Source organism: Narcine bancroftii, chromosome 6 (assembly GCF_036971445.1).
Source record: "Narcine bancroftii isolate sNarBan1 chromosome 6, sNarBan1.hap1, whole genome shotgun sequence".
NCBI lineage: Eukaryota > Metazoa > Chordata > Chondrichthyes > Torpediniformes > Narcinidae > Narcine > Narcine bancroftii.
Genome location: NC_091474.1, coordinates 203,774,410 through 203,800,720, shown reverse-complemented (window position 1 = coordinate 203,800,720; position 26,311 = coordinate 203,774,410). Strand labels below are relative to the sequence as shown.

General features: G+C 40.0%; 1 protein-coding gene across 10 annotated transcripts in view; it reads right to left on the bottom strand.

The window, feature by feature from the left end:
- ahi1 (Abelson helper integration site 1) overlaps positions 1–26,311 on the bottom strand; it is a 343,535-nt gene that overhangs the window by 117,336 nt on the left and 199,888 nt on the right. For 9 of the 10 annotated variants that reach the window (XR_011340684.1, XM_069887253.1, XM_069887251.1 and 6 more), the window contains one exon: positions 25,358–25,472. Coding sequence is in view for 9 of the 10 variants with exons in the window: in XM_069887253.1 (XP_069743354.1) it covers positions 25,358–25,472 (115 nt within the window). In the remaining variant the exon portion in view is untranslated. Of the gene's footprint in view, positions 1–14,495; positions 14,689–25,357; positions 25,473–26,311 lie in introns of all 10 variants that reach the window. The other variant, XM_069887255.1, reaches the window with a different exon arrangement.

Here is a 26,311-nt window from a genome sequence, read left to right as displayed (position 1 = left end):
ATGTGGTTCAAGAGGAGAGGACTGGGTGTTCAATGTTTCTCTTGGAAAAAGGAACTCTGTGGTGACCTGAGAGAAAGAGGTTATCATCTGGAGAACCCTGATGGGGCAAGTTTCATCAGCAAGACACTGTAGTGGCTGATTGAAGTAAATCAGATGTGGATATCGTGGAACAACAAATCTCTCTCTGAAAACTGACAAGAATTTTCCTGAGTGGTAACCATTTACCTTTCAAGCACCAAAGCTTGGTGAACTTTATAAATGTTAAATTTGGTGCACAGTCTAAGAATTGCCTGCAACCAGTGAACTTGGAGGAATAAGAAGTGAAATTGGACTCTGAATCAAAGAACTTTTCTGAACTTACACACACACACACACACACACATTACATACACATGTGCTTAGAATTAAAAGGGGGTTAAGTTAGGTTTGTTAAGTCAAGAGGGATAAGTTAAAATGTGATTCTATTTTCATATTTAAAGATAATTAAAAGCAACTTTTGTTTAAGTAATTATTTGTCTTGGTGAATATCTATTGCTGCTGGATTTATGGGCTTGTAACAGTAGATAAAAGTCAAAGAATTTTATGTATGTAATATTCTAAAAAAATGTAGTATTACATAACAATAATGAAACTTTTACCTTTACTTCTTTAGTCCCATTGACCCCCAAGGAGACCCCTATCCTACATCATCCAATTATGTACTGTATTATTATGTTTAAGATGTTGTAGTGTATTTGGAAGTGTTTCTTAGTGTTTTACATACATAGAAAGGTAAAATATATACTATGTATGCCATATATAAAGATTAACATTTGACTAACTGGTGCTAAATAAGGACTGTATGTACTTGTTCTGATTTAAATACAAGGTATTGGAACTCATTTTTAAACCCAGGGATGCATATACTTCCAGTTACTTTAACACAATTTGACATTGAAAGTGCAATAATTGCTTATTATCTCACATTTAACACTTCTCTGAAACAGCTACTTAATAGTCAGAGCTTTACACCCATTGATTCAATGCCAACCACCCAGCACCCTAATTCTCTACAAATCTGCTTTATTTTTCCCACCTTTCAACTTCCCCTCGGAACAAGCCACAACATGGGCAATTAACCTATGAAACTTCACATCTTTCCAATAAATCACAAAGGCCCACTTGGAAGAATGTATAAACTCCACATAGACATCGCTAGCAGTCAGGATTTAAACTGTAAGGTATCACCTCTATTTCAGTGGAATCTCTCAAAGTGCTTTCAATTAATTATCAGAGGGACCGTTTTTTTCCTGGAACAGGGGGAAATGCCAGCAATTTTGCTTTTAACGTTTTGCCATTTAAGTTCCGACAAATTCAGTATTCTTGTATGAGCATTTAATAATGTGGAAGAACCAAACATCTTGCCAGATTTTTTGCCATAACTTCTTCCTCTTGTATTCCAGCTTTGGACTGCAAATATGAGTCTTTTAAAAAAATGGTTAAAATCCTAATATTATTTTATGGAAATCAGAATCATTTAGAAAAAAAATCATTATTTTAATAGGTTTGACAGCTTAATATGCAATCCATGTTTTCAGCAATTGTATGAGTGGGGGTTGTTCCAGCTTTCATCAATATGATTTCCACACAGAATTCCTTGCCCCAAGATATTTTTATTGAAGAGAATCCAATCAGCAGTGTCTAGAAAGTTTTCTGTTGGAGACCATAAGATGCAAGAACAGAGCTAGGCTGTTTGGCACAGAGTCTGATTTGCCATTCAAAACATGTATTTTTCCGCTCAACCCTATTCTCCTGCCTTCTCCACATAACATTATTCACCCTTACTTAATCAGGAATGTTCTGCTTTAAATCTATCCAATGACTTAGCCACTACAGCCTACAATGTCAACGACTTCCAGATTCACCATCCTTGAGCTAAAGAAATTTTTCCTTATCTTTGTTCTGAGGCTGTGACCTTTGGTCCTAGACACTCCCATAACTGGAAACAATTTCTCCACATTCACATTATGAAGCAAAGCTTTTCAATAAGATCCACCCCTCATCCTTTTAACTCTCTCTCTCTCGAAATCATTCACGTAAACTTCCTCTGGAGACTCTCCAATGTCAGTACATCCTTTCTTAGATATGGGGCCCAAAACTGCTCACAATATTCAAAATGTTGTTTTCAAGTCAAGTTTATTGTCATCTGAGTATACAAGTACAACTCTGGATCTCAATGTAAAAACATGCAGCCACACAACCAGACAACACACATACAGACTAGTAATACATATGCAGGACATGTATTTCATCTCTCCAAATGAAAAAAATAAATCTTGTTTTGCACAAATCAGAGTCTTGGATAGTTAGTGTGAGCAGTTCCTTTGGTCGTTCACCATTCTCACTGCCCATGGGAAGAAGCTGATCCTCAGGCTGGTGGTGCTGGCTCTGATACTCCTATATCTCTTTCTCGATGAGAGCAGCTGAAAGATGCTGATTTTGCACGCCAACACCTTATAAAGCCTCCGCATTAAATCCTTGCTTTTATATTCTAATCCTCTTGATATGAATGCTAACATTGCATATGCCTTCCTACTGACTCAATTTGCAAGTTGACCTTTAGGGAATTTTGCACTGGGATTCCCAAGTTTTTTTAGACCTCCGCTTTCTGAATTCTCTCTCCATTTAGCAAATAGTCTCTGCCTTTATTCCTTCCTCCAAAGTGCATGACCATATATTTCCTGACACTATATTATATCTGCCCCTTCTTTGCCCATTTTCCCAACTTGTCCAAATCCCTCTGTAGACTTCCTACTTCCTTAACGCTACTCACCCCCTCCACCTATCTTTATATCATCTGTAAACTTTGCCACAAAGCAATCAATTCCATCATCTAAATTAGCCATTCTCAACCTTTTCTTGGCTGTAGCCCTCCTCGGACTCTGCTCAAAGTTTATGGTCCCCCTTCCCTATACTTCGCTCCTAATGGCTACATTAAAAAAACCCTAAAATATATTTATGTTATATGAGTGAAAGGAAAACAGGGCTTTTACTAAATAGCTGTGCCCCAGGGTTTGTGGGGTGGGGGGTGCGCAAGTCCCTTGTTGAGAATAGCTGATCTAAATCAAAATGAGAGAAGTAGTGGACCCAACACAATGCTGCGATGGAGGTTTGCAGAACAATTAGTTTAATTCCATTCTAATGGAAACATTCCTAAAACCACTTTTCTTATTTTTTATACTTTTTGTTGGAGTATAACAGCAATGAAATAACGTTGTATGGTACAAAACTTTGATTAGGTTGCACATGGAGTTGGAGCACGTCCCACTACAGGAACGATATGGATGCTTTAGAAAAGGTAGAAATGATTTTTACCGGGCTAATGTCTGGATTAAACTGTACAAGCTACAAGGAGAGGAAGAGATATAAAAGAGGAGGCAAGTTTGAATAAACAGACTTTGCTGACTAACCACTGTGTCCGCTGAATTGATTTAGTAACTCTACTGGAGTAGTCGCTACAATTACCTTTGGAGTCATGAAACCGTGCACATAACGAGTCAATTAGGTACAAATAAAACAGCGGTTTTCAAACTTTTCTTTTAACAATTAACTGAGCATGGTGCAAAATTTGCTCTGCTAATTTTAAAACAATGTTATGAGTCTCTCTTTAAAAAAAATTCAATGATTGAAATCTTCAGTTAAGGGGGGGGGGAAATTAAATGACGTACAAGACAAGCTTTTCTTTTAAATACTACTCAGAGTGGTAGGTTCTTGCAATGGGATGCCAGAGGTAATGGTGGAAACAGTATCATAGTAGCTTTTGGATAGACACATAGAAATGCAGAGAATGGAGAGGTGTGGACCATGTAAAGGTTAATTTGACGTAATGTTTAGTGCAGTTATTGTAGGCCATTGGTCCTATTCCTGCACAGTAATGTTCTTTGTACTCATTCTTTTCTCAAATGACAAGCTGCTCGATCCAGCATATCACAACTGTAACCACTCGAAGGAGGAAGCACTCGTGAGCAAAGGCTTAGGATAAATAACCTCCAATTTTAGATTATGCTGAGGACTGAGATAATATTTTGAAATAGGGTATTAAAGGGGGGTCTCCAGGTGGCGCTCATGGAGTGAACACGTTTTGGTTTTTGCTCCATAAAATATACTATTTTTAACCTGTATCCACCTTTGAACTAACTTCACAGAAGTCAGAAAGATCTTTATTATTTCTCTATTTATACTTGAGTCTGAAAATTTTGAAGAAATGACTGAAGGAAAAGCTACACGAGCTAAAACCCGGGCAGAAGAAGGTGACGGCCGAGAGAAGAAACAACCAGACATTAAACTAAGTGAGATGACCTTCATTGACTTTTTAAAATTTTTCGTGATGAATTCAAAGATGTTTGTCGCAAAAAAGACCTAGCTGAACTTCGTACAGCTTTAATTGCCTCAGAAGCTGAAACCAAAAAACAACATATCTTAATTGCAGCTCTTCAGACTGAAGTACAACAAAAAGAGATTAGACTGGCTGAGGTCGAACAGAAACTTTCCAAAGCAATTAAACAGCTAGAAGCGCTCCAGCTGAAAAACATTGATTCAGAGAACCGTTCCAGAAGACAAAATATTCATTTGGTTGGAATTCCTGAAGGCATTGAGAAAGGAGATCTCCTGACGTTTTTTGCTGAGGTATTAAAAGAAGCATACCCATCCGAATTCCCTGCTGATCCACCGCTACTCGATAGAGTACATCATATCTGGAACCGAAATGCTGAAGCTTCTAAACCCAGAGTGGTGATGGTCCGTATGCACTACGTGAGTACAAAGGATAGATTGATTCGTACAGCCAGAAGATTTGGAAATGTGACTGTTTGTGGCTTTAGTCTAAGAGCCTATGAAGATTTTAGTCCGGAGGTAGTACGGGCTCGAAGACTGTTTAAAGATCTGATGTCCGAATGTTTTGAGAAGAAACTGAAACCTGCGCTCCTGTATCCTGCGAGGCTCAGAATTTCTCCGGAGAACCAAGCTCGTCAAATATTCGACTCCGTGTCTGCAGCACGGAACTACCTGTCGGCTAATTTCCCGTCTAACGCGACCTCTCAGCCCGAGTGACCGATAAAAAATGCGGTAGATATCGGTCTTTTTCAGGTTAATAGTCAGACTCTGATTTCTGACCATTCGAAAAGTAATAGATCATTGTAGCTCTAATTATCCTGTTCATCTCTAACACATTTTTATATATTTTTTTCTCTCCTCTGTGAGAATTTTTTTTAATATATAAGTGTATGTTTAATTTTATATTAATCTATACTAATAATATGATTATATTCTTTACTATTTTATTTCTGAGTTACTGAAAATGGCGATTTTTTATTTTTTGTTTATTAAAACTTTTCGCGTTTTTTTTTTACATTCGCCATTTTCTCTTTGTCTTTCTCCATAAAGTAATTTTAAAATGATTTAACTCTTTATGACTTTGTTTTATCAGCAGGTACTACACAATTACGGTTTTTCTTTTATTTCTTTTTAAATTTTTTTTTCAATATTTAGCATTTGATTTTAGTTTGTTATCCTTCTTATAAGTTTAGGTGGTGGATCTTACCTTAATATTAGGAGCTGCCGTCTGAAGACATGGGGGTAGGTTTAGTGTTATTTCTTCTTTTTTCTCTGATCGCTCTCTGGTCAGATGGGGGGCTTTGTGGGTGGGGGGTGGGTTTTGTTTTTCTTTCAGGGGTTTTTATGTTTCATTTTCTTTCGTTTTTTCTTGATTTTTTTTTAGAACTACAGATATGGCTGACACGTCGTCATTTCCGGTCCTTCCTTATATCTTAATTCTTCTTCGGGGCGCATGGGTCCCTGCTTTGGTTAGCCCTTTATATACTGGAGGGTTGACCTAAGTAATGGATCAAAACATTAATTTTGTCTCTTGGAATGCTAATGGTTTAAACCACCTGTTTAAAAGGAGGAAGGTCTTTAAAGTATTCCAGAGACTGAAAGCACAAATTACTTTTTTACAGGAGACTCATGTGAGGAAGGAGGATAATCTGTGTTTTTTTAAATCTTGGAAAGGCCCACAACTTCATGCCAACTCATGCTCTAAGACTCGAGGTGTATCTATTTTTATTGATCCCTCTATTACATTTGTTCAACATGACATCACTGTAGACCCTAACGGCAGATTTTTATTGGTTACTGGGTTATTATTCAATATTAAGGTTGTAATGGTTAATGTTTATGCCCCGAATGTAGATCACCCTGAGTTTTTTAGATCTTTGTTTACTATTTTACCCAATCTAAATGAATATCATTTAATAATGGGTGGGGATTTTAACTGTTGTTTGAATCCCCTGCTAGATAGGTCGAAACCTTCACAGTTCCTACCGAATAAATCGGCTACATATATTAACTCTTTCCTTACTAACTCCGGAGCTGTTGATATTTGGAGATTTCTTCACCCGACAGATAAAGAGTTTTCCTTTTTTTCTCATGTATACCATTCATACTCGAGAATTGATCACTTTTTTATTGATTCACGTTTTATTTCACTTGTAACTGCTTGTAAGTATGACATTATAGCCATTTCGGATCACTCTCCATTACAACTCTCTCTTAAATTCAAAGACTCTGTTTCTACTATTAAGCACTGGCGTTTTGATGTTACATTATTGCAAGATTTAGACTTTGTTAAATTTATGAAAGAACAAATTAACTTTTTTTTTCAACAAATTACACTACGGAAATTTCTTATGGAATATTGTGGGATACATTCAAGGCTTATATTCATGGTCAAATTATTTCTTACTCAGTAGCTTTGAAGAAATGCATCAAAAACAAGATTCATCTATTGGTTGAGAAGATTAAAGACATTGACAAGAAATATGTGACTGATCCTACTGAAGAACTTTACAAACAAAGAATTGAACTGCAGATGGAATATAATTTGTTACTTACATCTTCGATTGAAAACCAGTTAATTAGATCTAAATCTGATTTTTATGTGCATAGTGAGAAATCGGGTAAACTGTTGGCTAATCAACTGAAGAATATTTCAGTTAGACGCCAAATTGTGGAGATTCGCAAACAGAATGGAGAACTGACTGTGAACCAGGAAGAGATAAATCAATCTTTCCAAAATTTTTATACATCCTTGTATAGTTCAGAATCCCCTCAAGACCTTAGTAATATGTTTAATTTTTTAGAACATTTGAAACTCCCAAAAGTATTACCTCAAGATAACTTAGAATTAAGTAAACCCATTACAGATTCTGAGATCAATAATACTATTTCCTCACTGAACTCGGGGAAAGCACCAGGTCCTGATGGATATTCTGTGGAATTTTATAAAGCTTTTTCTTCTACTCTCTCTCCCTGGCTTATTAAGATGTTTGATGAATCTATCACATTGGGTAAACTACCACAATCATTTTACAGAGCTACGATTTCTCTAATCTTGAAAAAAAATAAAGACCCGACCGAATGTTCTTCTTATAGACCAATTTCTTTGTTGAATGTTGATTCTAAGATTTTCTCTAAAATTCTAGCGACAAGGCGAGAGAAGATATTACCATATATTATCTCTGAAGACCAGACTGGATTCATTAAAAATCATTATTCCTCCTTTAATATTAGAAGATTGATGAATATTATTTACACCCCTTCACACAAGTCCTCAGAATGTGTTATTTCATTAGATGCTGAGAAGGCCTTCGATAGAGTAGAATGGCCTTATTTATTTACAGTTCTTGAAAAATTTAATTTTAGTCCAATATTTATATCTTGGATTAAACTTCTTTATAATTCCCCAGTTGCCTCGGTTTTTACTAATACCCAAAGATCGCCATATTTTCGATTATTTCACGGCACCAGGCAAGGATGCCCCCTTAGCCCTTTATTATTTAACTTAGCTTTAGAACCTTTGGCAATTGCTATTAGAGAAGCACCCAATATTACTGGTATTATTCGTTGCAGGGATATTCATAAAGTATCACTATATGCAGATGATTTATTGCTATATATTTCCAATCCTGAAAATTCTATTCCTGCAGTTTTATCTTTATTAGCCCAATTTAGTAATTTTTCGGGATATAAACTGAACTTAAATAAAAGTGAATTATTCCCTTTTAATGGATGGGTTCCTTTTTATGATAGTTTGCCTTTTAAAATAGCTAGAGACTATTTTATATATTTAGGGAATAAGATTACTAAAAAACATAAAGATTTGTTTAGGACTAATTTTTTCCCTCCATTGGACCTGATCGGTAGTTTACTTACCAATTGGTCACCATTATCCCAATCCATGATAGGCCGAATTAATGCTATTAAGATGATGATCTTACCTAAATTTTTATATATATTCCAAGCTATACCTATTTTTGTTCCTAAATCTTTTTTTGATAAGGTCGATTCTAAATTGTCTTCATATATCTGGCAAAACAAGAATCCTAGATTGGGAAAAAAATATTTACAGAAATCTAAACTGGAGGGAGGATTGGCATTACCCAACTTTAGAATTTATTATTGGGCAATTAATATTAGTTACTTAAGGTATTGGTTGAATTATTCAGAATTATCTCTAAATCCCCATTGGGTAAATTTAGAAATTAAACTGGTACAAAATTTCTCAATTAGTTCTATTTTGGAAGCTGCTCTCCCTTTTACTCTTACTAAACTATATAAACTAATTGATAATCCAATGGCTAAACATACGGTATATGGTTTCAATTCCGGAGATTTTTTGGCCTAAGTCATTTTATCTTGGAAACTCCTATTGTACTAAATTTCCTTTTTCATCCCTCTCTAATTGATCAAGCTTATTTACTCTGGAAAGTTAAAGGTATAACATGCTTTTCGGATTTATTCTTGGATAACTCTTTCATGTCATTTGAACAATTATCCATGAAATATGATTTACCTAGATCTCATTTCTTTCGATATTTGCAGATTAGGAGTTTCTTAGTTTCGACTTTACCCTCTTTTCCCAATCGGGAGACTACGACTGTTTTAGAGGATATACTATATTCAAAATTCCCTCCAAAAGGTGTGATATCTAAATTATATAATATAATTACAAAAATAAATTCTGGGACTTTTGGAAAGTTTAAAAATGATTGGGAAAGAGAACTCAACCTTCATATTTCCAATGAAAATTGGAATAAAATTCTGCGACTGGTAAACTCCTCTTCTCTATGTGCAAAACATTCACTGATACAGTTTAAAGTTGTTCATAGAGCTCATATGTCTAAAGATAAACTCCATCGCTTTTATTTTCATATCGATCCTATATGTGATAAATGTCAATTGGAAATAGCTTCCCTTTCACATATGTTTTGGTCCTGTCCCTCTTTACAGAATTATTGGAAGGAAATTTTTTCCATTATATCTACCGTTTTGAATATTGATTTACAACCTCATCCCATTACTGCAATTTTTGGATTACCTATGATAGGTTTGACTTATTTATCTCTTCCTGCGGATCGTATGATTGCTTTTCTTACACTAATGGCTAGAAGATCTATACTACTGAATTGGAAAGAGGTTAATCCTCCCACTGTTTTCCAATGGTTTACCCAAACTATACTATGTTTAAATTTAGAGAAAATTAGAAACTCTGTCTATGAATCCCCTTCTAAGTTTGAGTTAACCTGGCGACCATTTATTCAATATTTTCATTTGTGGTGAGTTGATCTGGCTCTGTTTTCTTTTTATGATTATGTATGATAATTGGGCTGTTAGATGAGATCGGAGTGATCGGCGTGGTTTAGCTATATCGGTAGGTATTTTTTTTAAAGTTTTTAATTCAGATTTGTTTTTTCTTCCTTTTTGGGGTTTTTTTTCTCTCTTTTTTTATATATTTTTATTAATTATATCATTATTTTTAGAGATAGTTCATACTCTAAACTGATCTAAAATTTATTTTTAATGATATATTTTTATTCTGCAATATTATTGTTTAATATCTCTGTATTAATTTGTTATTTACTATGTATTTTTCATATCTCTTTGAACTGTATGTGTTTATAAATTATAATAATAATAAAAAGATTGGAAAAGAAAGAAAGGGTATTAAAGATCATCAGGATCATGCAGGTACTGTAAATAGTGAAGCAAAGATCACCAGCACATGAAATTATTTTCCTTTGCAGGTGGGCTGAACTGGGGAATTGAAAGTTGTTCATCTGGTGGAGAGCATGTGAAGTGTCCCAAATGTAGGTGGGAAGCAAGTGGAACAAAGGGGACAAAATAGAGTCAAAATATGATAATAAGAGTTCGGTGGGACAGGAGAATGTGGAAACAGTGAGCCTAACAGGGCTGTTGGGTTTGTGGATCTTGGGTAGGACGCACAATCAAGCAGTGTGTAGCGTGTCAGAGAGCCCTCAAGACCAGAGAGAGTACAACATGCTCTTATTCAATAAGAATGGCACACATGGAATGTGGAGTGAACTGGGGTTTTGGCAGGGGTCCTGGGGATATGCAGGGGGTGGAGTCAGGGGAGGAGCCAGTCCTTAGAGCATTGCACCAGTAGTGAATTCCCAGTTCACCCCTTCCTTTTGAATGAAGCCAGTGGGTGAAAATAGAGAACATTGGATAGTCAAAATTTTTTTTTTTACAATATTTACAAGTTTAACCTGTCAGGAGGTCTGGAAATGCGGGCAACGCACCGCAGTGTTGGCTGGCCCTCGACTTCCTGACCTTCCTGTGGTTCTGGGGCCTTGGGGGATCTGGCTCTGGTTGAGGGGTGGCTGGAGCCACTTCCTGAAACAGCTCACCTGAGCCTCAGGTTTTCTCTGGAAACCCTGCGTAGGTCAGAGTCCTGGCCCCTTTGAGGTGGTGGACTCTCAGTTCTGGTGGGTGCCAGGTCTCTGATCGAGACAGTGTCCTCCCTGTCATCCAGATATGCCACTTTGGGGTTGGCATGGAGTAGGTGCACCTTCTCGACCAGGGGGTTGGATTTTCTTCTCACATGCTTTCGGAGCAGCAGTGGTTTTGGTGCCATAAGCCAAGCTGGGGGGTTTGTCCCTGTCGTTGACTTTCTCTCGAAAGAAAACATCAGCTCATGAGGAGTCGCATTAGTTGCAGTGTAAAGTAACGACCTAATGGAGTGGAGCACCATGCCTGCCAGCGTGAGTCTGTAAGTCCTCTGGACCAGAGGGCCAATTTTACAGCCTTCTAAACCATAGTGTTCTCTTTCTTAACCTGTCCGTTTCCACCGGGTTATAGCTAGTTGTCCTGCTGGATGCAATGCCTTTCACCAGCAGAAAATGGCATAGCTCTTTGCTCATGAATGATGAGCTCTGGTCACTATGGATATTGCCAGGATACCTGAATAGGGTGAAAATACAGACTACGACCCTAGTGACAGACGATATAGATGTGTCTGGGCAGGGAATGGAGAATGCGAAACGAGAGTATTGTAAATATTCGAGTATAATGCGAAATTTGAGCTCAAAGTAGGGGGGGGGGTTGAATTATTCACGGAGATAAAATTTAAAAAAAAATTGCTGCCAGGTAAGATTATCAGCAGCCACCTACATTGACTGATTTACCATGTGATTTTGTTTACATTGGTGGTACATGGTCACGTGAAACCAAGATTAAAAAAAAAGACACCGATTATATGCTTATATAAACGGACATTAAACGGGAAAATAACAGTTATTCTAGATACGTGTATTTTGCTGTTGTTCTAATTTCTATCTATGATGTATTCTCCTGGAACGAAGAGAAAACGCAGTGTTTATCATGCATCATTTAAGTTGAGAGTGATCAAGTATGCAGAAAACAATTACAACTCTGCAGCCTCCAGAGAATTCAGCGTTGCTGAGAGTAACGTCAGGCTTTGGAGGATGCAGAAATCAGACATAGCCCAGTTTCCCATGACCAATGCTTATAGGAGAAAGCAGGCTCTATATCCAGATCTGGAGAAAGCACTGGTTGACTGGGTAGAAAGGCAGAGAAAGGATGGCTACATTTTCCCCTGTTTCCATATCCAGCTTCAAGCTAGAAAACTGCAGAAAGATTGCAAATATGGAGTGAGTGGCACATTCAAGGTGTCAAACACAATTCCCTTGTGTTTTGATATGCCTGATAACAGAACAATTGACAACGCAAGACGGTTTATGTAAGGACGACAGGTCATGAAAGGTCCCATTCACCGTAGTTTTGTGGTGCTTAGCTGATGGGTGCAAGTTACAGCCAATGGTGATCTTTAAGTGTAAGACCATTGCAAAAGGAGAAAAGTTCCCACCAAGTGTTCTTGTACACTGCCATCCCAAAGAGTGGATGGATGAAGGGGGCGTCAAACTGTGGATGGAGAAGATGTGGAATAGAAGTCCTGGATCTCTTTTAAAGAAACCGTCAATGTTAGTGTAGAACCAGTAAAGAAGCAGCACAAGCGATTCAAGACACACCAAGTTGTTATTCCTGGTGGCTTGACAAGTGTACTGCAACCACTTGATGTCATGCTTAAGAAGCCATTTAAGGACCATGTTAGAAAAGATTGGATTTCTTGGATGGCCTCAGACCAAGTGGAGAAAACAGCAGGGGGAAATCTCAAGAAACCAGGCCTATCCACTATTGTTTCCTGGGTGAAGCAGGCCTGGGATTCACTTCCAAGTAATACGGTCTCTCTGAGTTTTTTTAAAGACAGGAATCAGCAACAAAATGGATGGGACTGAAGATGATGTTTTAAGGGCCGATGCAAGTACCACCACTACTTCAGACTATGAACATGAATCTGAAGATGAAATAACAGACACAACAGGCTGGGACACAGATGAGAAGATCAACAGAGAAGAATGGGAAATGCTTTTTGGAGCATCTGATGATGACGAGTCTGATTTTGATGGATTTTAAAATAAATAATGTTTTTCTTTTTATTTACATATATATTTTGAACAATAAATTGATTATGAAATTTTGTAATTTCATTCAGCGCAACACCACTTCTCTTCCACAATAGAGTGCGGTAATGACGACGCCATTTGAAACAACCTGTCAAAGTGGCACTTATGATTTTGGACCAATAAAAAGGGGGGGGGGGGTCGTATTATACACAGGGTTAAAATTTTTCTCCCTTTTCCCCCTCAAAAAAAGGATGGGGGGGCCGCATTATACATGAAACACATTATATACGAATATTTATGGTACTCATCAATGACAGTGAGAAAGTACATGTTTCTGTTCGTGGAGGAGACGGGACCCTTGAAATTGACACTGAGTGTTCAAAGGGCCTGGATGCCTTCATCAGGTGCGCCTTATTGGGATGGTAGAAGTGTGGCTTGCACTCTGCGCAGACCTGACGTGACCTGGCCATTTCCCTGACATCTTCAATTGAGTAAGGTAAATTGTGTGCTTTGACAAAGAGCCATGCGACTGATGCCTGGATGGCAGAACTCATTGTGCAGTGACCATAACTGGCCGGTGTGTGCAGAGGCACAGCTTCCTTTGGTCAGGGCATCTGGAGGCTCATTGAGGGAACAAGGTCAGCAGACAATGTCGTAGTTGTAGGTGGAGAGCTTGATCCTCCACCTAGCAATTTTATCATTTTTAATTTTGCCTCGTTTTGTTTTGTTGAACATGAAAGCCACTAATCGTTGGTCTGTGAGGAGGGGGAATTTCCTACCCACCATGTAGTGCCTCCAGTGCCTGATGGCCTCTACAGTGGCTTGTGCCTCTTTCTCCACTGATGGATTCCAAAGCTCGTGGCCTTGTAGGGTCTTGGAAAAAAAATGCAACAGGCCTACCTGCCTGATTAAGGGATGCAGCCAGGGCTACATCTGAAGCATCGCTTTCTACCTGGAAAGGTATATTTTCGTCCACCGCATGCATGGTGGCCTTTACAACGTGGGTTCTGATATAGTTGAAAGTTGTTTGAGCTATATATGTAACTGGAAAATAAGTGTTTTTTTTTTAGGATGGGACGGACCTTGTCGGCATATTGAGGGACCCATTGGATGTAGTATGAGAAGCCCAGGCACCTCATCAAAGCCTTCATGGTCCTCGGGATTGGGAGTTCCAACAGGGGGCGCTCTGGTCACTGGTCAGGGGTCGGGGCCATTCTCTATCATGTAGCCCAAGATGACTAGGCATTCAACCTGAACATGCACTTACAAGTTTTGTAAATGAGGTTCCGAGCTTCAGTTGTGTGGAGAAAGTTCTGGAAGTTGGCGTCATGGTCTTCCAGAGCGTGGTCACAAATGGTAATGTTGTCGAGGAATGGGAAGGTGGCCTTCAACTTAAATTCATCTACCATTTGGTCCATCTGTCTCTGGAAGATTGAAACCCCATTCGTGATATCAAATGGGACCCTCCAGAACTGATAGAGATTCCCATTAGCCTCAAAAGCAGTGTATGGATGGTCCTCGGAACAGATTGTCAACTGGTGGTAAGCAGCTTTAAGGTCGATGGTCGAATAGACCTTGTACTGCACAATTTTGTTCACCATGCCCGGAACACGAGGAAGGGGGTATGCATCCAGGAGTATGAAGCGATTAATAGTTTAGCTATAGTCAATTACTAGCCTGGACTTTTCTTCTCCTTTTCCAATAACCACCTGTGCTCTCCATGGGTTGGTACTGTGCTCTATAATGTTCTCATCAAGCAGTTGTTGTGTCTCAGCCTTGATGAATGCCTGGTCCTCTGCGCTGTAGTGCCTGCTTTTTATAGCAATTGGTCTGCAATCAGCGCTCAGATTGGGGAACAGAGGAGGTAGATCTATATTCAGTGTGGAGAGACAGCAAATGGCATTAGAATTTTGAGACTATCCGTTCCAAACCGTAAAGGTAGGGAGAGGACCAGAATATTCCAGGGTCACGTTTTTAAAGTGACACAAGAAGTCAAGACCCAGCTAAACCGGAGCACATAAAATCTTTAGTATATACAGTTTGAACATACAGAATTCACCTTCCAGTAAAGATAAATGAACCATACAAAGTTCTTGAATATTTACAGACTGCGTATGGGTCGCTAAATAAATACATTAATTAGCGGGATACACTGAGATTTTGGACTGCATCTCCATCTATGAAGTTCTCAGTCAAGCCAGAGTCAACTATGAATTTCAGTTTATGCCCATTAATCCACACCTTTGTCATGGAATTGTTCAGTTGGTGTGGTATCTCCTAGACCAACACCATCGCTTCCAAGACTCCGAGACGCCGTCATTCCCCCAATTCGGAAACTCGTGCAGGCAAGATGGCAGGGGCCACAAGGCGCTGCCATAAGGCTTCCCTCCTCCTCCTTCCACTGTTGTAAATGGCATAGAATTTGAATGCTGGCAAGATGGCAGAGACCATGCGGCAAGATAGCCGCGTTACCTCCTCGTCGGATGAAGGTGGCACTGGTTTCGAAATGTGGCAGGATGGCCGCTGGGTTTTCCTGCTGTGTGGCCCCGCAGAAAGGCCATGGTGTACAACACTGGCACTGGGAGGTCAAGGTTTGAGTTTCGGGGTCCTCATTCGGCCCGACAGGGGTCGCGCACACGTTGGACCTCTCAGCGCTTCTCCTTGCCCTGCAGACTTTCACCCAGTGCCCTTTCTTACCACATCCGGAGCAGATGGAGTCTTTAGCTGGACATCAATTTATTGGGTGCTGTTGCCAACTGCAGAAGAAGCATCCCTTGGCGCCCAAGGCCGCTGCTGTCAGAGCCGATGCAGTGTGTAGAGTCGCTCCGGGACCCAGGTCCTCATGAAGGGTGCTGCCGCCTTTCAAATTGTCAGTCCCCAATTGGGCCATCTCCAGTGACTTGTCCGGTAGTATGTTGTCAGGTAGCACTGCGTTACCTTTCTCCAGCAACCACTGCCGAATGTATTTGGACCACATTCCAGTGACCAGAGCGTCCCGAATTTGCTCATCCTCCTGATGAGGACATAATCCTCAATGGACTCACCAGGCCGCTGGTTCTGTTGCAAGAGTTGATGCCTCACTAGGATGACGTTTTGGGGTCTCATGTAGCAGGCCTTCAGCTTCTCAACAGCCACTGCATAAGTCGTACAGTCCCTGATGATCGGGAATCCTTTAGGTTCGATACAAGAGAGGAGCGCCGACCTCATGAGCTCATCCATTGTGTGGCCGACAGGTACATTTGGAAGCACTCCAGCCAGTATGCGTACTCTTCCGGGGCCTCTGGGAACAGAGAGTCGATAAGTGGGCTTCAACAGCACTTCCATCCTGTTCTTTATTGAATAAAATTGTAGTGTGACAGAGAGCACTCAAGACCAGAGAAAGTACAACACACTTTTATTCAATAAGAAATGGCACACATGGTCTGTGGACTGAACTGGGATTTTGGTGGGGTTCCAAGGTTTATTTTGGGATATGCAAGGGCTGGAGTCTGGGGAGGAGCCAGTCTTTAGAGCATCGCACCAGTAGTGAATTCCCAGCTCACTACACATTATGGTTTGGGAAACAGTACAGTTTGATGCTGTGGAAGAGGGATCTCTGAAGGTGATTATATCAGTGATAAAGCAAAATACAGAAGGGAAACTAAGGGAGCTCAGTAGAAAGAGCATTCAGGCTATAAGCAATCCCAATGTAACTGAGGAGACTCTTTCCAAGAAAACCATCCACATTGCCAATTTTCTCCATCGAATCCCACAAGTGGATATATATTCCTATGAGATTTCTCTTTCACAGCCATTTGTCAAATCTATAAGAGCAAATTTCCATCACCCATACTACCGTAATGAATCTGCACTCTGGATCAGTTCCTTTCAAGTGGAGCTTTGCTTATGTGACATCATTTTTTAAGAAAGGGAAAAAGAGAAAGCTCAGGGTACAGTATTAGAGACTGTTAGCCAGACTTTCTTTCTTTCTTTGGCTTGGCTTCACGGACGAAGATTTATGGAGGGGTATGTCCACATCTGCTGCAGGCTTGTTGGTGACTGACAAGTCCGATGCGGGACAGGCAGGCACGGTTGCAGCGGTTGCAAGGGAAAATTGGTTGGTTGGGGTTGGGTGTTGGGTTTTTCCTCCTTTGTCATTTGTCAGTGAGATGGGCTCTGCGGTCTTCTTCAAAGGAGGTTGCTGCCCGCCGAACTGTGAGGCGCCAAGATGCACGGTTGGAGGTGATATCAGCCCACTGGCGGTGGTCAATGTGGCAGGCACCAAGAAATTTCTTTAAGCAGTCCTTGTACCTCTTCTTTGGTGCACCTCTGTCTCGGTGGCCAGTGGAGAGCTCGCCATAGAACACGATCTTGGGAAGGCAATGGTCCTCCATTCTGGAGACGTGATCCACCCAGCGCAGTTGGGTCTTCACCAGCATGGATTCAATGCTTGCGGACTCTGCCAGCTCGAGTACTTTGATGTTGGTGATGAAGTCATTCTAATGAATGTTGAGGATGGAGTGGAGACAGCGCTGATGGAAGCGTTCTAGGAGCTGTAGGTGATGCCGGTAGAGGACCCAAGATTCAGAGCCAAACAGGAGTGTGGGTATGACAACGGCTCTGTACACGCTGATCTTTGTGTGTTTCTTCAGGTGGTTGTTTTTCCAGACTCTTTTGTGTCGTGACTGGAGTCAATTGTTAAAGATGTCTTTGCTGCATATTTGGAGAAAAGTGACAAGATCAGTCCTTGACAAATTCTTGAGTAGCATGGTTAGTGTACCGATTAGCAACACGCTATTGCAGCGCCAGACACCCGGGTTCCATTCCGCCGCTGTCTGTAAGGAATTTGTATGTTCTCCCTGTGTCCATGTGGGCTTCGTCTGGCTGCTCTGGATTCCTCCCACATTCCAAAGATATACATGGTAGTTGATTAATTGACCACATGGGTGAATTTGGGCAGCGTGGGCTTGTGGGTTGGAAGGGCCCATCACCATGTTGCATCTCTAAATTTAAAAAAATCTTCTAGAATTCTTTTTTGAGGTGAAACCAATAGAGTTGAAAATTATGAACCAGTTGATGAGGCGTATTTAGATTTTCAAAAAGCTGTTGGTAAGGTCCCATACAAGACATTCGCTGTTCAAAATTAGAGAGCATAATATAGAAGGTGAATAATGTGGATAGAAAACTTGCGGGAAGGAAGGAAGCAGAGTGGTAATAAATGGATCCTTTACAGATTGACAGCCATTTGCTAGTGGGGTACAACGTTTAGTACTGGTATCCCAACTATTTAAAATATATTAACAATCTAGATGAAGGAATTCTATGTACTATCTTTAATAAGACCTAAGAATGTTTAATGTTTAAAGCTAAGTGGTAGTGCGAGATTGCAGAAGATTCCAAGGGGATGCAGGGTGACTTGGAATGGTTTGGAGGAAGTATAAATGTATGGCAGATACAGTATAGTGTAGATAAGTGAGAAGCTATCCACTTTGTTGGCAATAATAGGAAAGCAGATTATCGGAATGAAGATAAATTAAGAAAAGGGAAGGTGAAATGAGACCTGTGAGTCATCAGTCATTGAAGGTTGGAATTCAGATATAGCAGGCAATGAAAAGAAACAAACAGCATGTTGGACATTATTGCAAGAGCTTTTGAACATAAAAACAGGGAGGACTTACTGCAGTTGTATAGTGGCTTGGTGAGGCTACACATATCTGTACAATTTTGGTCTCATTAAAGGAAGAACATTTTAGCAGCAAAGGTTCACTGGATTAATTCCTGTGATGACTTGACCTATTTATGAAGAAAGATTGGATAGATTAGAGTCATACTCATTGGAATTTATAAGAACGAGAGGGGATCTCATTAAGACATAAAATTCTGACAGGACTAGACAGGCAGGAAGAATGCTCCTAATGTTGGAAAGTCCTGAACAAGGGGTTTGAACTGAGGTGAGGGGAAACTTTTTCCAGAGTTGTGAACTTATGGAACTCCCATTCATAGAAAATTGTTGAGACTAGTCCATTAGATATATTTAAAAAGGAGTTGAATGTGGCTATTATGACAAAAAGGGATCAAAGGGAATGGAGAGAAAGCAGGAATAGGATATCAAAGTTGTATTATCAGCCATAATTGTATTGAATGATAGAGCAGGACTACAGGGATGAATGGCATCCTGCTCCTATATCTTTTTGTAACACCAGGATCACCTGTATATAGAACATATAATGCAAATGGGAACGTAATTCTACACAGCATATATTTTCACACAAAGCATTTGACAGGCAAGACAGATGAACTGTGGAAATTGATTTGCACATGCTATCAGCTTCCTTGGCCTTTGTGCATCTTTGTGCTCAGAAGGTCAGCCTCAGACCATATCCTGACTTTTGTCAGTGGCTTGAAACCTCTTCAAAATTATTTGAAACATGGGTATGAGTATGAGCAAGAACATTCCTTCTCTTAACTTCTAAATATATTGAAACTAGAAGGGAAGTTGAGTGCAAAAAAAACAGAAAGGATTCTGTTCTCTTCAATATCCCAAAGACATGAAGGTGAATTATTGACCATTGTAAGTTGCTCACAAATCTGTAGAATCTGGAGTTAGTTGTAGTGAATAAAATGGGATTAATATAAATGAGTGCTTGATGGACCAAACAGCTTGGTTTGACACTGCAAAACAAACCTGGAAACTATTTTGGTCTCAAAAGCACCTAGCACCTTCCAAACTCATGACATCACCTCTACCAAAAAAGGCAAGTTAAAGGTTACTTATTACCCAATTGTACAAGTACAATCCAATGAAACAGTGTTCTCCGGTCCTTGGTGCAACACACTGCAACCACACAGATAGGCAAATGATGCATATGCACAGGATTTGTAAACAAATATTAAAATTAATATTATTGTTGAAATAAATAGTTGCGTTACGGAGGGCTTGTTTGAGCAATTCATCAGCCGTTCAGCAGTCTCCCTGTTTATGGGAAGAAGTTGTTTCTTAACCTGGTAGTTCTGGCTCTGATATTCCTGTATCTCCCTCCCGACAGGAGTAGCTGAAAGATGCTATGTGGAAAGTGGTCTGGGTTCTCAACGATTTTGTGTGCCCTCTTCAAACAATGATCTCGGTAGATCATATTGATGTGGGGGTAGGGAGACCCCAGTGATCCTCTCTGTTGTTCTTCTTGTCCTGTGAATTGACATCTGATGCAATGCTCTACAGCAATCATACTTCACCATGATGGACCTGGCCAGGACGCTATCAATTGAGCTCCTGTAGAAAGTTGACAGGATGGTGGCCTTGCCCACTTCAGTCTTCTCAGGAAATGCATTTGTTATTGTGTAAGGAGATTTTTTTTGTCCAGAATAGGTCACTTCTTAAGTTGGGCTCTGAGGAACTTGGTGTTCTGTACTTTCTGCACTATTGAGCTATTATGTGTAGTAGAGAGTTGTTGACCCTGGAACTTCTAAAGTCCACAATATCCGTTGTCTTGTCCACATTGAGACTCAGGTTGTTACTGTTGCATCAATTCACAAGATTTTCCACCTCTTCTCTGTATTTCAACATTGTTGTTGCTGATGAGGCCAACTCCTGTCATGTCATCTGAAAAATTGATGACTCTGTTTGAGCTGGATCTAGCCATGCAGTCATGGGTCAGTAGTGTGAATATGAGTAGATTGAACACAGCCCTGAGGTGCTCCAGTGCCCAGTGTGATGGTGCTCAACATTCTGTGGCCAACCCAGACACTGGTCTTTCTATTAGGAAGTCCAGAATCCAGTTATAGAGAGGGGTGTTGAGTCCCAATGAGGACACTTCTCCATGAGCCTCTGGGGAATGATTGTATTAGTGCCAAGCTGAAATCAATGAACAGCAGCCTGGTATATGAGGCATAGTTTTCCAGGTGGGACAGAACAAAGTGAAGGGACAAGGCTATAGCATCATCAGTGGACAAAGATCGAAAAGTATTGGAACACAACCATTTGCAAGTTGCTATCCTTGCCACACACCATCTTGATTTGTAAATATGTCCAGTACCTTCACCATCACTTGGTCAAAGCCCTGAAATACTATCTCATAGAATTGTGGGTCTACCAAATACCCAAAGACTGCAGAAATTCAGAGCTAATTACAGACAAACAATTAAACATTGTACAGCCCACCTCCCTTGAATTGAAAAAAATATAGAAGTTCACCAAACACAATATCTAAAATGGTTTAATGTGCTTATTAATCTTAATGCTTTTAGAACACATTTATCTTTATTTGAAGGGTAAAATGGATATTCAAAAGAGAATCATTATGGGATCATAATTTTTGTTATTGTGTGGTCTGTACCCATGTCCTTTATATATGTTATGAAAACTGGATGTGTTTGTTTTTTATGACACTTGATTAAAAGATGGGCAAGAATGACAACTCAACAATCCAGGATAGAGAATCTCCAGGTGTGATTGAGGTGAATGTATAAATAAAATGTGACCTTTACCATAAAGACTTTGCAATACATTTCATATCTTCACTGCCTAAGCACCTGGGATTTATTTTTCTAATTGGCTTGTAATGATACTGCTTTACATGAGTGAGTGGAAGGTTGCATTATTTGAATGAACATGACAGGACATTTGTGACAATCTCATGTTTCCTGTTGAGAACATTCCCAATACATTCTGCTCAACATGACTGAACATAGCAGCCTAGAAAACTAAGCAGTCCTACCATGACAAATTAGTATTTAAAAAATCAACAAGATGACACTCCTTATCCTGTAATAACCTGGGTTGCATCCCATCCTACCTGGGGACTTATCTATTGGTGTTTTTCAGAAGCTCCAACACTACCTCTTTCTTAACCTTGACATGCTACAGCACATATGCCAGTTCTATGTTAACATCACATTCCTCAAGATCCCGTTCCCTGATGAACACCGAAACAATGTATTAATTAAGAATCTTCCCCCATGTCTTCCACTTACAGGCTTCGTTCCCCCTATATCCCTGAGCCAGCCAACCATCACTCTAGTCATCCTCCAGTTCATCATGTGTGAGTAAAAAGCCTTGGGGTTTTTCTTAATCCTATGTCCCAAGGTCTTTTTATATCCCCTTCCAGCCCTCCAAATCCCTACTATTTGGGGGCCTTTAAAATACTAATTTCATATTTCTGACTTCTGGCTTTGACTAGTGGACAATCTCTTCCTCAAGTATCCCTGATAAGCAATGTCATCCTTCTCCTCTTTTACCTCCCTCCTATCCCTTTTGAAATAACCAAACCGTAGAACATCTAGCAGGCAATCCTGCCCTTGTGATAGCCCCAACACTGTAATGGCCACAACACTGCACTTCCATGCACTGATTCAAACTCCAAGTTCACCACTCTTACAATACTTCTCATTTCAAGTAAACACATTTCATTTCAAGTAAACACATTTAAACTCATCCAACTTAAATGTGAGAGGAACTCAGCAGGTCAGGAAGCATCCATGAAAAGCAATAAGACAGTTGAAGTTTTGGGCTGAAAACCATCAGAAATAGCAGGAACCGGGTGGATTCCTGAAAAGGATCAAGGTGGATACAGGCTGGCAGGTGATAGGTGAATACATTGGGAATGGGAAGGAAAAAATGAATAAGAGGCTGGTGATGGAGAAAGGGAAGGAACAAAAGGAAGAATGGGGCCAGAGAAATAAAGGAAAGCAGGCAGTGAAGGGGACTACCAGAAATTGGAGGTCAATATTAATGCTGTCTGGTTGAATTCTGCCAAGATGGAATACAAGTTGTTGTTCCTCCAGCCTCAACCTGACATAGGTGTATCTAGGGTGCTGCAGCCATACCACATGTACTGGGCGCCACTTGCAAGGGGGTGCCACTATCCTTGCTTCGCCTGCCCGATATCCGAGTCCCTAGCCCAACAATGAATCTCCACCCTAGGGCTGCAGTGCTGCAGAGGCTCACTTGAGTGCCCCAGAGCAGCGCTCTGGCACCTCACTGGGCTGGATTCCCTGGGCCACTTTGGGGCTGCTCCAGCAGTTGGAATTGTTCTGCTCGTGCCAGCACTGGGGAAATGCAGAGTGATTCACAGCTTCATGGTGGATTATGGGCAAGATGGCCATTATGCCCATTAATCCCACTTTGAGCAAAGTGCTGGAGTGGCTATGTGGGAATGCTGGTCTCAAGTGGCTCAGTGAGCTCTGGCAACACTGCACCCAGGGCTCGTGCTACCATTATGTGAACCAGACCTCAGGGGGGCATTGGCGACCCTCTGAACAATCACAGGTTAGACTTAATGTTGCCCTAAAATGACAAGGGGAGAGATTTTGTGCATGGAGTGGGGAAAAAAGCCCATGCTTGACTTGCCCAATCTTTATCTTTACCAGGAGACCTCTTGCATTATCTGTGGCCTACAGCGGACTCTTGCAAAACAAAGGGTGAATCGGAGTTTTCATTGAAGTAAGCGGGGAATTGCAGCAGTGAGAATTCAAGAGTTCACCCAAACTCCCCCCATGTTCTGCTCCCCACTGAAGCAAGGTAGTTATTCCGGGATGAGAAAGGAAATTCAGGCATAGGCTGCCCTTCTTGGGTCTGCAGTCAGGCTAGTTCGGCATGGTCTTGGGAGAGAGGTGCAGTATTCAGTCACCGCAGGTATGATGGCAGTTAATAGCAATGCATTTGCAGTTCTCCAGACAGCATACACCAGTGCCCGTATCTCGAGTGGCTGCACATCAATATAATGTATATTCAACAAGCTGGTTTCTTGAACCAAGCAAATGAGTCTAATCATATGGCTGGTCCAGAGGCTTTAAACAGAGGAGGGAGAGAGCAAGAGAAACTGCTTCTCCCCATTAAAAACATTTTGCCTGTCCCACTTCTAACCCTGTATCAATGAACCCAGCCATTAGGTATGGTGCTGATCTAGGGAACAAGAATTCATGACCTCTGAGGAAGTGCCCGATGCACGTCGCCAAGTAAAATCTTCAATTTCACAATATATTAAACTTTTTAATGCAAAAAAAAAACCCTCCCTCCCCCTAGAAAATGTAAAGCCACACACTATCAGAGCTCACACCTATACTATGCATAGAAAATGTACAAATCTATGTGGGGAAATCACGTGTGCTTATATTGTAACAACATATTTTATTATCATTATTATTATAACTGGGCCTCTACATGGTTTAAATATGACTGCCATATCTTGACAAATGTATCATACTTTTTTTAAAAATTGCGATTTTAGTGCTTGCCATAGGCACTATTTTACCTAGATATGCCACTATCTGGCAGTTCATTAGGCCATCGACACTCATGCCAGTGTGAGAATGGTAAGTGGAAATGAAGTGGCTGGCCTTTGGGATATTCTTGCTCTTGCAGTGCACATAGCAGAGGCAATCAATGAAGTGATCCCCAATCTGCATCCAGTTTCCTCGATGTAGAGGCACCATTGGGAATACTGGAGTTCAGATGTAACCCATCCCTTTTGTGAAAATCATGCCTTCCCCCCAGAAGAGCTTCCATCCAAAAAATTAAACCCTTGCCCCCTACATAGCCAGGTATTCATTTGCTGCATCATCCTGATCTGACCCTTACTGGCATATGGCACAGGCAGTAATCCAGAGATTACTACCCTTGAGCTCTCGCTTATTAGATTTTTTCCAAATCTCTACATTCCCTCTTCAGGACATCCCTATTAGTATTCTGAAGCCTGATGCTCAACATAAATTATAGAATGCTACTACTTGAGCCTTCCTTAATTCAGCCTAAATGGGAAGATTGAAGGTGAACAGACTGGCTAACCCCACCCCAGGAATGCTGGGTTGTACTTAATTATTCAGTCTGAAATACTTTATGTAAAATGAGATTAAGTTACTTGAGATTTGAAACATTTATGCGAAGTAAATGTGTATACAATTAATTTTTAGACATTAACTTCAAAATTCAATTAAATGACAACAAATGTTTTGCAATTAGTTCTTTGGTCAAAGAATTCATTTACCAGTTTTTCCTGAAGCAAAAAGTCTTAATAAGTACTTTCCAAACTAGTGTACTTATTTTCATAGCATCTCAATTCTAAGGAGCAAATAACATTTGACTTTACTATGATCTTATCACGTCACAGGGAATTAAGTTTTATGAAAAGATACAAAATTAACGATGAAAGGATAAACATGCAAACTGGATAAACCTGGTACAGCTGGGAGAAAAGGCTATTCCAAAAGATCAAGATGGGAAAAGAAAAAAAGAGCTCAAATCGAGCACAAGTGACAGCATGGTCTAATTGGCTGAATGACCCATTTCTTTAGTGGTTCCATTTCATCCCATGTAATTACTGCTTTAGGAAGCTGGTGCTGATGGTTTTCTCATCAATAAAAAATTTTCTTCAAGATTACTTCTGTGCATAGAAACACAGAATGTTGCACATAAAAGAAAATTTTGGTTTATGTTCAGAGTGCTTTCTATTCTACACACAAAAATCTTAATATAAAAAATCCAAGTGTTTGGCAAAGACCAGCTGTATTTATAAAAGATTCAAGTGAAACCCTGAAACTACAAATAAATCAAAAGTTTTACTTACCAATCAGTGAGGTTGGTGGCTGTTGTGATAGCTGAGTACCCACTGTATGTGGGAGCCTCAGCTTGGAGTGTGGCGATAGCAGCGATGGTGTAGGAAGAGAGTGCTTTGGCCAGGTCTGTAAAAGGAAAGACAAATCAGAAATCAAAGTGCAATTTCCTGGGTTACTAACTGATGTAATATAATCTCTAGTGGATAAACTGTGGCCAAGTAATAAAGCATTTAATTCAGATGACATCTTGCAGATTTATTGTCATATTATGTGCATTTAAAAAAAGTCACCTCTTCTAGCAGTAGTACACGTGCAAATATTCTAATAAGTTCAAAAAACTTTAAATCACAATTATTTAAACAGCATTATTATAGTTATTTCATTCCATTCAATTGCACTCCAGTTCAAGGCACACCTCCAAACTCACTTGAAATATGAACATTGCCAAGGTAAAAGTTCATGCTGAATTTCTCTTCTTGCTTTTCTAAAAAAATTGTTAAATTAAATGTGACATCGCAGTGCTCTTTTGCAATGCAGCTTTAAAATATGGGCACATGCATGACCTCATAGGCAAGTTGCCCACCACAGTTTAAAAAAAAGCAGCCACTAAGGCTGCAAATTGCCTGCTGGAAACAGTGAGACTCTCATTGTTCCCGCTGCTGCCCATTGATGAGCCAGAAACAAATTGAACATGAATGCAGGAGATATCATGAATAAATTTGCAGATTAAATCAAAATTAGATGTTGCTGCAAGTGTGGAGAATTGTATTAGTTTTCAATTAGATATGGATCAAATGGAAAAATGGGCAGAACAATGGCAAAAGGCACCAAATTCTGATAAGTGCAAGAATAGCCTGTTGCCCTGTTCACCATGTCTCAGCGCAAAGCAGCCAGACACTCTATACTGAATCATGGCCATTCATTGCTGCAGGAGCACCAAATTATTCCTGGCAATGCAATTTCTG